The sequence below is a fragment of the Amphiura filiformis genome, chromosome 15 (assembly GCF_039555335.1).
Source record: "Amphiura filiformis chromosome 15, Afil_fr2py, whole genome shotgun sequence".
In the NCBI taxonomy this organism is placed as follows: Eukaryota; Metazoa; Echinodermata; class Ophiuroidea; order Amphilepidida; family Amphiuridae; genus Amphiura; species Amphiura filiformis.
The window spans coordinates 49,483,513-49,497,033 of NC_092642.1; the positions used below are offsets into that span (position 1 = coordinate 49,483,513).

The window sequence follows — 13,521 nt, forward strand, 5'->3', positions numbered from 1 at the left end:
ATGGAACACCAGCTGTTTCACTCTAGAAACAATATCTCAATATACAAAAGTTGTGGTCGTGGAGAGGAATTGACTCACGAGTAACAAATTTGTACCAAAACACAAATTTTGATAAAATATCATTTTTCTCAATTTGATCAGGGCAATTGCTGCCAATTTCAACAGACTCAATCGTCTGCTAGGTTTTTTTTTTATTTAGTAATGTGGATTCTCAATGCATCAGTAATCTTGTTCAACACTATGATGTTTGAAACAAGGGTCTATGTACTTTATTGTTGCTTTGCTAGTAAAAGGGCCATATTTTCTCAAATATAAGATCCATCAAAAAATGTGCTGGTGTTATACCCATTCTTGTCCCTGTTTATCTTTGGAATAGAGGAGGAAAGTCATCGAGCAAGACAATAATTATAAACCTAATTGCACTTTCAAAATATCTCTGGAATATTAGACAAAAATATTTGTTGCAAGGTTCCTTTTATGTGTTAACCATCTAGTAAACGTGTGTCAAGCGTGTGCATTTTGGACCTTGTGGAAAATAATACGCTGGACGGGCGTGCTAGCAATACGCTTGACTTGTAAAAGAATTATGCAAAAAATAATAGTGCCTATCATATTTTGAGCTTGTACTTTCCAAACTTGTTTCATATGGTTCTTGTCATTGAAGTGGGGCTGTAGGGGATGAGGTTGTCAAATTGAACACCTTCCTTAACCATGTCCTTTGCTGACCTGTTATAGCTTATTAACAGGTCATAGATGGTCAGATTATGAGTTCCTCTTCCTGTTTGTCTGAACTGTCAAACGCTATATTTAGCTACCCATAGGCCTATTAACTTTACAAACACAAGCTATAGAATAACAATATAACTATCTGGCCCATAGCCTTTTTTTATGGGGGAGGGGGTGCATAATTTCCAAAAGAAAGGACCTTTTTCAAAGGTAACGCAATGAGCCAAAGCAAATAAGAATCCAGAGAAGAATACAATGCAACCCTCTTAAATGAAAATTGATTTAGTCTCATGTAGCTCCATGTATAACAATCCAATAAGCAAGGTTTAGCATTATGCATAAAGCTTATCAGAATCAAGCTTTTTGATCTTGAAACCCGGGGGGTGGGGGGTACTTGGATTATTTTTCAACGGGGATGTGCGGCCCGAGCTTCCGAACCCATACCCATTTCTAAGGGTAATTTTACCGAAAATAGGGACCCATATCTAAGGATTTTCAGGAAATAAGGACCCATATCTAAGGATTTGAGCTACAAAATAGTAAAAGCAACATGTTTTCCCGCATGTTTTTCAAGGGAGACCAATGTCTAAGGATTTTTTCTTCAAAACGTAGACCCATGTGGAAAACCATTTGGGCGCGGCACATCCCCGTAAAATGTTTGTATGTGAGTAACCCCCCCCCACAGGCTTGAAACAATGGCCAACCAATGTTGCATATTGTTAATGGAACCACTTGTTTGACACTCAGTATGGCAGTTGATAATATACCGTGCCAATAAAGTATCCTTACACTTGGAAAAATAATCACAATTTCCAAACTGAACAATATTGGGGTAAATTTGTTTTTTTAATAGATGCACTATCTAATCCTGCACATTATGAGACCGCATTGAACCCGATGTGACCTCAAAAAGTAAAGTTGCAAGCAATTGAATAGACGAAGGTCCAGTTTTAAAAGTGACAAACTGGCCTATACAAGGCGCAAAAAGATTCCAACAAGCGCAACAAAGAGACAACACAGTTTCTTCAATGCGTTATTTAAAGCAGTTTTTATTTCAGTTTTTACTTCTCTGTACTTTTCATAACTTAAATTTTGTTATCAGTTATTTTGTTTCAGTTTTCTTTTGTTCCTTTTGTTTTGAATTAAAGCCAAATGCATAAATTAGCCATTCACCACTCTCAAACCAGATGTCTAATCTGTGGAGTTTTTAATAGGCCAGTTTGTCACTTTTAAAACTGGACACTCGTCCAATCAAATGCTTGTAACTTTGCTTCTTGAAGTCACATTGGATTCAATGTGGTGTCATAATGTGCAGGATTAAATAGTGCATCTATTAAAAAAACAAATTTACCCCAATATTGTTCAGTTTGGAAATTGTGATTATTTTTCCAAGTGTAAGGATACTTTATTGGCGCGGTATATGACTGGGTGAATAGGAAATAGCATGAATATTAATCTTTTCAAATACACATAAAAAATGATGATTAATAACATTGAAAATCAGGGTAGGTTGTTGATAACATGAATGGTATAACAAAGAAAGAAACAGTAATTATAGTTTGATCAGCTCGTAATCAGCGGGGATTGTCAGGCTTTTACCACTATGCCGAGATGTCACAAGACAATTCTCGAAATAAAATATATTGATATTTATGCGCGATGTTATAAGGTCCGCCGATTACGAGCTGATTAAACTATACAAAGAAATGCTTCATTTCAGGATAGTGATGTTTATAGATGACAGATGTCGGTATTGAAGAGGAAATAACATGAGGTGGTGATATTGACATTCATCTCATGCCCTATATGGTGTAGTCGATATTGAGAGATATGATGCAGTTTACAATGGCAAAGAATGAACGTAAAAATAAAATCATGCTCCATGTGTTAGTAATGTGTCATCAGTTGACAAAATGAACAATAACCATGGTAGCAGCATGCTTCTGAGAAAAGGAAATTACAATCAACTAAAGATATGATGAACATCTTAATGGCAGAAACATGAAAATAAAACCATGCTGAATGTGTTAGTTATATGTGACGTGTCATATCGAAAGTGACCCTTTTGGGCAGGATCGTAAATGGAGAAATAGCAAAAAATCTGCCCGGGGGTGATTTTTTCACAATTTGGGTTTATTGCAAATTTGTTATGTTAATTAATAATGTTTAAAATATTGTCTGATAGTTTCAGATTGGAATATAAACTGGCATCTTGTATTTCTGGGACATTTTTCAAGGTAGTTCCTACTCTCAATATTGTCAATAATATTTTTAAAGGCCAATATCTCAATTTCCAATTTTATAATGCCATAACTTATGAACTCAATATCTTTGCTTAGGAATGTCCGATTTCATTGAGGAAAACGGTGATGTGGTGCAAAATATCTCTATATTTAAGTTATGTAAAAACCTCAAAATTGATAACCTGCCCAAAAGTGTTTCTTTTTGATATGACACATCACATTATTACACTGCTGACTTTTTACAGTACAGCAATTTTTTGCATGTCGGTTTAAAAATGAAAATGAACAGTAGCCATGTTGATCGACAGCATGTCTCTGAAAAGGAAATGAAAATAGTGAAGGAAGAACATGAACCATGCAAAACTTGTTCCTGATTTCTCATCACTATGGACCACAATATGGAGCCTCATCCCAATGGCATAGTTCAATAACCTCAAACAATCATAGTGCAAAATTTGACCTCAAGTTCTAGAGTATGAGTTTTTGTACTCAAAATGTCAAAGGTCATTCAATGAATGTACAAATGTATTGGGGTTAAAGAACTGTGCCTTGATAGATGAGCATGTTGTGGATCCTAGTCCATGCTTTCCTCCTGCTTACAAAAAAAGATGTGGATCTGAAGTGGATCAGGAGCAGATCATACGCATATATCACAGCTATTTTGCAATGCTCCAGCATCCATACAGGGTTGATTTTACATTCCCCATCAGCTGCCCATCCTTCACACTGGTCATCCGTGTCACGGCAATCTGGTTTAAATGGGGAGAGAATTCAGCACATATGTAACATTGGGGTTAGTCACTGTAAGACATATTTTTAATAACAATTGCTGGGGAAATGTGTTAGCCTTAGTGTAATATCCCAGCAAACACAAAAATGTTTTAAAAACGTTTTAAATAAGTTATATTTTGGCTTTTGGTTTAAGTAAAAACCTTTTAATAACATTAAAATGTCGGGTTATATAAAGGTCATGATAACGTTTGAAAACGTTTTGTATGAAAACACACTACAACAATATTTTTAAATGTTTTAAAAAAATGTTATTGTAAACTATTTTTGCAAACATTTTTGCCAAATATTGTGTCAATACTTAAATAACATTATGTTGAAATATTTGAACCCAGCAAACACAGAAATGTTCTTAAAATGTTTTTTCAAAACCTTTTAATAACATTTAAATGTCGGGTTATATAAAGGTCATGAAAACGATTTTAAAACGTTATTGAAAATATTTTGGGGAAACATTTTTTGCAAAATATTTTTCAACTAAAATAACATTCTGTTTAGAATGTTTTGTATCAAGTTTTCAAGAATGTTTTTGGAATGTTATTAAAACGTTTTTATACCCTTTATATAACCCGACATTTAAACGTCGTCTGTAAAACATTTTTGTTTGCTGAGCAGTAGATTGTCAAAAAATGTTTTTTAAGGTTATGAAAACGTTTTATACTCTTAATATACCCTTCATATAACCCGACATTTAAACGTTTTCTGACAACCTTTTATAACCTTTTGCGAATGATGTCGAAAACGTTTTGTGTTTGCTGGGATGGCAGTAAAGATTTGTAAGGGTATTATGGACAAAAAAAACAGCGCAATATTTCAATATTCAACCTAATTAGCACCCACTTTGATTTTTCTAGTGACAACTGCCTAAGCACCCCCTTTCAATGGTGGGGGCAAGAACTTTCACAGGAGGGCACCCCAGTGTCACGGCAATCTCGTTTAAATGGGGGGAGAGTTCAGCACATATGTAACATTGGGGTTAGTCACTGTAAGACATATTTTTAATAACAATTGCTGGGAAAATTTGTTAGCACAACAACAACAAAAGGACAAAATATTTCAATATTCGACCAGGCCTGTAACCAGGATTTATTTGGGGGGGGGGCTGATTTTGAAAAAGTGGACATTTTTTCAAAATTTGGACCTTTTTGGACTAGGGGGCAGATTTTGAAAAAGTGGACTTTTTTTCCAAAATTTGGACATTTTTTGACCAAAAAGGCATGATAAAAAACACAAATTTTGTCGCTCGCTATGCTCGCAAATTGGACTTTCTTGGTCAGAAAAGGGGACTTTTTGGGCCCCCAGCCCCCCTGGTTACAGGCATGTATTCGACCAAATTAGCGTCCCCTCTGCCTAAGCTCCCTTTTCAACACACATTCTCTCGATCTGGGTTGTGCCATCTATTGCACTTACCATTTCTCACATCTGTCAAAGGGAACACCCTCGTAAAATCCCTATTGTACAGGGCCTTTCAGTTCCAGCCAATTTTCTCCACATAGAAAATACCAATTTGCTTTTCCTTTTGTAATTATTAGGAGTTTATTCCCCTGATAAGAAATTGAACTTTGTTTCACCAAAAGGTATTTAATTTATGACATGTTTTGTGATTTCCCCCATGGAGACATGCAAATAAATATGTAGGATGGCAAGGCATTTGCCTCCCAAACATTTGGGGCCTCCCAAACATTTGGGTCCGCCTGGCAAAAAAAAAAAAATCCATGCTTACCAATGAATGTAAATTTTGCCTCAAGTGTCATGCCACAAGAAAAAAGCAGGTCTGGACCAGGAGCCACACATTTGAAAAAAAAATTACTGGTCCTGTGATTATCTAGTGAACCAGGAGCCATTTTTTAACGTGTTTATTTATTTTTGTCTGTCATAATGTCATGTTTAATCATTCTACATCCTAAATACAAAAACTGGTGTTTAACCACCAGGCTCTATTCTAATTTTTTTTAATGTAGAGCCTGGTTCACAGGATTTTGGTGTGAACCAGGAGCCAAAATGTTATGGCCATTGGGTAAATGGCTCCTGGGTGCCTGCTTATTTCCAGGCTTGGTCATGACTGTCAGCAGACAAGGGGTAGATTAATTTGAGACAACAAAAACGTGGCAAACTTACTAGGATCTATACTTTCTGGTTCTGCCCTACATGTGCGACAGCTTCGTCTACAGTGCATATGCATCCATCCTGGGTTCTCTTCACATTCACCTGCTATAGCCCAGTCAAAACAGTCCCCATCAGAATCTTGACAATCTATGCAAGAAATGGGCATCAGTCATATTATTATGTGTAGGTTTCTTGATCTCTTTAAATCCATCCCAATATTTTTTGCATATTTGAAATGTTTAGACAAATTTCAACTTGCACCTAATAATGAAAGACAGAGATAAAAAGACTAGTTCGCATCTGAAATTCTGACAATGTAACAGAAAATGCTGTACTGCGCAGGTTGGCAATCAATCACAGCGGGCTTTTGCCCTGACGTCAGACACAAACTAGTCTTTTTATCTCTGTCTTTCATTATGTGTGTTTTCTCAAGTTGAGAGTAATGCCATATTGGATTTTGCAGTAACAGATTCAAATCAGTGCGTTTTACGCAGTTGTGTCACCAGCGTATGCAGGACAAATCGTTCTTCTACGCATGTGTATATGCCCAGCAAGATTAGGTTAGCACACACGATTAGCATATGCCATGCAAAATCTAACATGGCGTTACTCTCAACTTGAGACAAGACATACTATATCTGAATGAGGGAGACAATCTTTGACTTTCCCATATTTGCACACCCCCATCAAAACAAGAATTCTGGAAATGTCAATTTTTCTGGCAAAAATGCCCAATTTTAGATCAATTCACCCAGCAGGTGGGGTGTGTGCAAAAACGTGGTCTAGTGATGATTTGTCATTACTATAGAATATTTATCATTCAAGAACATAAATGCTGAAAAATAACGGGGACAAATTTCTTTTTATGTACAGTTGATTTTTCCGGTCAAGTAATGATGAAAAAGGTGATACTCTGTCATGTAACTACCATAACCACTCGGGTATAAGCCCACCCCCTTACCACACCTTACTTGAGACTTCGACAAAATGACTTGGACTTGGACTTGACAAAAATGACTTGTTACCAACCTGTAAATTGAAATTTATGAATGTACCGTAGAATTTATAAATATTAGTGGGCCTACAATTACATTTAAGAATTATCCGCTGGCGGGCCTCGTGTCCAGCATAACCTGAACTGGAAATAAATAAATACATAAATAGATAGTGCCCTCAATCATCAGCGACACGGGCCCTTTGCAGAACAAAATAAACAACAGCACAGTTAAACTTTGGGCCTGGTGCCAAAAATATTTGAAATTTGGGTGAAAATTATGCTTTTTATGGTTTTTTTGAAAATTTAGCATTTTTTGACCATTTTTTGTGCAAATTTTGCAAAGTTGGTCAAAAAAAATTGGAACGAAAAGAAGTGGGCCAAAAAACAGGTTTTTTTGGGATTTTGGGCTAAAATTAGCATTTTTAAGACCAACCTTAAAGTAAAAGTTTCTTATTTCTGAGGGCCCCTCAGACATCCCCCTGTGTCGCGATGCGCGGCCATTTTTACTGTCAGTGTGTCCCCCCGCTTTCAAAAACGTTCTTGCAAGTGACTTGTGACTTGACTTGTGATTTGATGACTTGTGACTTGACTTGACTTGCAACTTTTTCAAAAAGACTTGACTTACTTGGGACTTGTGACTTGGACTTGACTTGCAAAAAATGACTTGTTGACATCTCTGGCTTTAATATATTCCCAGGGAAGTGCTACTGCTTGAATTTAAAAATAAGAACAATTATCCCCCATTTGTATATGCCCAATGTACCAGTAATTTCTATTATCTATGTCAATTTCTTAAAATTATAAGTGTGGAATGTTAATTATCAACTGATAATTTTGTATATTTGTTCTTAAATATGAGAGCAAAGCATTGATTTGATTTAAGAAATTGGCCAAAATTTAGAAATTGGCCAAAATTTATACCTGAGTGCACCCTTGTTCCCAGAATGTTGTAAAAAATAGGGGGTGGGCTTATAGCCGAAGGTGGGCTTATACCCGGGTGGTTATGGTATGTTAGTCAACAGATATTGTTACGCATCATAAATATTTATATGTCATGCGACTAAAGCAGTATGCAGACTTTTTATTAGACGTAAACTATTTGATGTAACATATCTATGTTATTTAATCTATTGCCATTCTATTTCCAGTCATGTTTAAGTTCTAACGAATGTTTGATGATGTAAAATTGATAATATATTTCTACAATGTCATCAAACATTCGTTAGAACTTAAACATTACTGGAAATAGAATGGGACTAGATTAAATAACGTAGATATGTTACATCAAATATTATACGTCTAATACTCTGAGTCTGCATACTGCTTTATTCAAATCGCATGACAAACTACTGTAATGGTAACGAGAGGTCATTCTCAACTATAATAGCTTTGCTATGTATAGCAATTGAATACATGTAAAGTCTGCACAAAAAGTAACTCAGCTGTTATAAATATGCCTATAGATTCAGAACAAATAATAGTTTTCACAATATTTCAACATAGAGAGAAGGATGATTTATTTACACGCATTTTGATACCCCATTCGTCAAATGGTGTTCAATATTATCAACACAGTAGTGCTTTTACAGAAAAATACCCGAATTTAAAAGTGGCAATTTACAGAGATCAATGGTTATAATGCCAGCACTGTAAACACGTAAAAGCCGCCATTATCTTCGCGCTTAATTCAAATCAATACAAATAACTGCAAGTTTTAAATTGGGGTATTTTTCTTTCAAAACACTACTGTATTGTCAATATTGAACAAAATTTGACAAATGGGGTATCAAAATGCGTGTAAATAAATCATCCTTCTTTCTATGTAGAAATATTGTGAAAACAATTATTAGTTCTGAATCTATAGGCGTATTATATAACAGCTGAGTTACTCTTTGTGCAGACTTTATTTCAGTATCATACAGAGGGTTGAGAACCAGAAAGCTTAAACTCGCAAAAAAATCCTATGTGAGTTAAGGCTTTCTGGCTCTCAACCCTCAATACATTACTTTTTCAATCTTACAAATTATTAAGATAAATCTTCTGTTAAGATAAATTATTACATAATCAAATGTTTTACTCAATTACACTTTTGCATGCCCCTAATTGTGTCCTAAGGTCTAAGATAGACTCACCAGACGGTAGGTCTTCGTCATTTCGTTGTATAGGTGTAGTAGGTACCTGGGTAGGGGTGAGACGCACTACACAGACAAATACATTCAATAGTTAGTAGTCAGTCAGAATTAATAGGTAAATTTTCACGGGAAAATTTTCTGGACACGTGACATCCATGGGCGCAGACATAATTAGCATTATGGAATGTGACCCGAGCACAGCGTGTGGTCTACCAATGTATTTGAATAGGAAGAATTCATCCTTTGATGCAAAATAAGTAACTTGTCGCAAGTTAATAATATTATGGTAAGAGTTTCCGTAGATAAATATTTTTTTCCGTAGGTAGATATTTTTGAAATTACGTTTTGATGATATTGTAAAGAAATTAAGATTGCATGATATTTAATAAATTTGCAAGACACGAATTTCTATCGAAATTGCAGCCAAGAATACTATTCCAATTCAAAATTACTAAGACTTGAATAGCGAGGTCGCCGCCGGGGGTCAGAGATCAGGCTCGAGGTCACACTTACATTGATACCCATTGGTCACGTGTCCAGAAAATTTTCCCGTGAAAATATACCCATTAATGTTGACTGGTAGTTGGGGAACAAGAGACATTATTTGGTTGGTATAACATGGATCAATGCAAACATTCAAATACCAAAATATTTTTTTTAATCATTTTTGTTTCACTTTGGTCAAAACTTTTCAATAACATTAAATGTTGGGTTACACATGGGTCAAGAAAACATTTTAAAACATTTGTATGAAAAAACACTGCAAACAACATCTTTGGACAATCTTCAATTATTATCATCAAAACATTCTCATCATTCTCAAGTTATTTTGTCATAAGGATATGGGTATATGGGATATTACACACATTTGGTTTTAACATTAGGGATCATGCATCACAAGATTTACTTCAAAGTTAAAACAATGAGGTTAAACAGGAGAGCTCATACTTCACCATTTCTGTGTTACCATGGCGGGCATAATAATGACAACACAATAAGCCCAATCGCCATTCTAACTTCCGGTTTTTGAGAGCAATTTTGGGACACTTTGACCTCTGACATATCGGGAAAATTGACGTAATTATTATTAATTTTCTTATTATTGTCACAATTTTGATCATTAAAAATACCAAATAATTAATTTATAAAATACTAATATTTTTTATATTTGTTTTAAATATTGTAAAACATTTTAGATTATATTTTGTACGTAGAAAAACCCAATATTTCTGAATTTTCTGAAAGGTCAAAGGACAAAGTGTCCCAAAACTGCAAAAACTGTCCTACAATGCATTGCAAACTTCCAATGCCGATTGGGCTTATTATATAGAGGTTTAAGAGTTATCAAATTATAAGAAAATGCCAATGTCACTTTGGTCTACTTATTGTGACACTTTTTAAATTGGTACTGAAAATTATGACATTCAGAGAAGTTCTGAGAAATAATTGCATAACTTCTCTCAAATTTATCATTCTGTTATCAAAACTTATATTCTAATATTTTTTGAAGTTATGACAAATTCATTTTTCTGGAGCGTGTATGTTTTCTTTTCCTATTGTTTTCAATACTGAAATAATTTTTAAAATAATGTTCTTTGATGATTTATGTTAGCATTTATAGGCAAATGATTAGGAAACCTTTCACACCATGCTGTAACTGTGCTGGGAATCATACCAGGGTCTATCAATGTATTATCCATGCTTGCTCAGCTGAAGATAATTTGTAAACCAGATACAACTCATACAGTACAATGGGCGGAAACCGTTTCCAGTCTAGTCCCTTCAGACAAGGTCCCTCTCTTTAGTCGTGTTCACATTGTGAGTTACACCCGGCGTAAACTTACGCTAACATTTGATAAAAATTCCACAAATATTTTCCCTACTCCTACCGCATGTCTTCTCCTAGCACTACACCGACCAGTTCCACCAAGCATTCACTTCTGGTTGGCGTAAACATCGGCTACCACTACCAGTGTTTCCGTGACCTTTTCAACCACGCGATATGTAATTTCTTAGTTCCGACCAACAAAAGGTCAAACTTACACCGGGTGCCAGACGTAGCAGCATTCACATTGCAACTTACGCCAGGCGGAGATTACACCCAGCTTGCTACTCCTGACTTTTGTCAGGAGTAAATCGTTGGAACTTACGCTGACCATCATTCATACTGCCACTACTCCTGGCAGCGCCTACCGCTACTCCTAGCAACTTGCGGCGACCAAGTTCCGCCGGGGGTACGTCCGACAATGTGAACACAACTTATGATATGTTATAACTATAATAATGCAAAACAAATAGATATTATATTTATATATCAGTGATATTAGTACATCCCTACCTCTATGTGCATCTTTACAGTTCATCTTCAGTGGTTGTTTGAGAATATCAGCTGTGAAGAAAACAAGATATAGTCTATATAGTTGCATCTACAAGCTACTTCCATAAGTATCATATGTCATCAGGTGTAAAAAATGGCATCAATGACTTGAATTGGGGCTTCATTTTAATAGAAAAAAATCCAATTTCTCACCGGACTGGCCGTACATGCCAGAGATGCCACTGGCTTTGAAAAAAATCTAAAACAGACTGAGGGTCTGAGGGTTCACCACCGGTCCAGGCTAGCAGCGGTTACTCAAGGTCTGGTGGTAGCGCTGTCAGAAGCTCAGTAAATCAGAAAATGCATATATGCATAAATACGCAAATGGATTCTTTGGGCTCCAAATCCATTTTTAACAAGGTGAATCATGAGAGTCTCATCTGGACCTAAAGCCAAGCAGTGCTCCAATCATTTGTGATTGATTATAAAAATAACAGAAAACATTGTTGCTGACACCATACCCAGTAAACACAAAAATGTTTGTAAAATGGCATAAAATATTATTTATGTATTTGGTTTTGGTCAAAACATCTTTTAAGATAACATTTAAATGTTGGGTAATATAAAGGTCATGAAAACATTTTTTAAACATTTTATGTGAAAAAACACTACTACAACATTTTAAAAATGTATGATTTTGCCAAATATGTTTGCAAAATATTTTGTCAACATTTAATAATATTATTGTGTCAGAATGTTTTGCATTAAGTTTTCAAAAATGTTTTCTGAATGTTTTCAAAACGTTTTATACCCTTTATATAACCCAACATTTACACATTTTCTGTGCTGGGGGGCACTTGACTTTGGAAGTGACGGGGATATGTGGACAGTAGTTCAAAACTAGTGGTCTTTTGTGAGAGTCTAGACACCAAAAAAAGGGGTCTTTTGGTGAGATTGGGGAAAATCTTACCAAAAAAGGGTGTCTTTCCGTGAGACTGGGGAAAATCCCGGGAAAAATTTAGGTCAAAATATAAAAGTTGATGCAAATTTTCAAAAAGTCATCGAAATTTGAAAATTTGAAGAAAAATAATGAAAAAAAAGGGGCATTCAGTGAGAGATTGTCAAAAATTCTTGAAAAAAAGGGGGGTCTTTTGGTGACAGGAAAACAAAAAAGGGGGTCATTGGGTGAGAGGGAGTTGAAAAATGGGGGTCAATGTAGCCACACATCCCCATCACCCATTTTAGTTCCCCCAGGTTGGGTAGTACCCAGTGGGTACACACTATTGCTTACCTTGATCTGCACATCTGTCCACAATATGATTCATACATGGGAACACTTCTGTAATAAGATCGTGAAGTTCTGGATCGTATCGGCCTAACTTGTCACGAGTATCAATATCATTATGCACGCCGTATTTATACGAGTGTTGTACGTTAAAGAAAATCTGTACTCCCTCTGCAAAGTACTCTTCAACCGTGTCGTCCGCTTTAGTGTTCTCCCATAATCCCCTCCGTCTTGCTTTATTATACGCCAAAGCTAATCGTTCTTGGAAATTGGGTTGTGCTACCCTTATGGAAATTTTCTGTAAAGCATGGGCAAAATTGTGAATTAAGATATCTTCTCCACGATTGGGATCGGCTGAACGGCATAGCAAGTTTTCCTCCCCTACTGATGTTACTGGTATATGTAATGTACCGCCCAGACCTCGGACACCACGCATGATTCTGTCTGTGTGTGAATGTTCCGGAACATTCTGGGTGTATTCGTTACCATCCATGATGGCGACACGACCCCATTTCTTGTATATGGTCTGCCGCAGGTCCCTACGATCACCCAACATGAATCTGATTACGTAACAGGCTCTTTTCATTGCATCATCATCTGCAAGACTTGTACCAAGAATGGGTATCTTGAAGGCTTCGGTGTATTTTGTGTAGAGACCACTTAATCGGAAGTCTTCTTTGACAGGGGTGGGTACGCTCGTGATGTTGTCACATGACCACTGGTTGCCAACGGTGCCTGGTCTTTCTCCGGCATTTCTTAAGACAAACTGCATTTGGTTCGCTGGAAAAGTAGAAAAGGGCAAAGGTTATTTATCAAATACTTTAAGCAATATTGTAGGATTTCTTTTATATTCACAAAATGTTAGTTTTCACTATCAGATATTGTCTTTTTCATCTTGAGCTGAACTAATGAGGTACTAGTACATT

The 13,521-nt window shown here is 36.0% G+C and overlaps 1 protein-coding gene across 2 annotated transcripts in view; it reads right to left on the reverse strand.

Moving 5' to 3' along the window:
• The window catches only part of LOC140171774 (uncharacterized), a 42,601-nt gene that overhangs the window by 1,720 nt on the left and 27,360 nt on the right, over nucleotides 1-13,521 (reverse strand). The window contains exons 13-17 of one of the 2 annotated variants that reach the window (XM_072195100.1): nucleotides 12,602-13,375; nucleotides 11,332-11,382; nucleotides 8,994-9,059; nucleotides 5,877-6,011; nucleotides 3,570-3,718 (exon numbers count right to left, since the gene is read on the reverse strand). In XM_072195100.1, the coding sequence (XP_072051201.1) occupies nucleotides 3,570-3,718; nucleotides 5,877-6,011; nucleotides 8,994-9,059; nucleotides 11,332-11,382; nucleotides 12,602-13,375 (1,175 nt within the window). The remainder of the gene's footprint in view (nucleotides 1-3,569; nucleotides 3,719-5,876; nucleotides 6,012-8,993; nucleotides 9,060-11,331; nucleotides 11,383-12,601; nucleotides 13,376-13,521) is intronic. The other variant, XM_072195101.1, reaches the window with a different exon arrangement.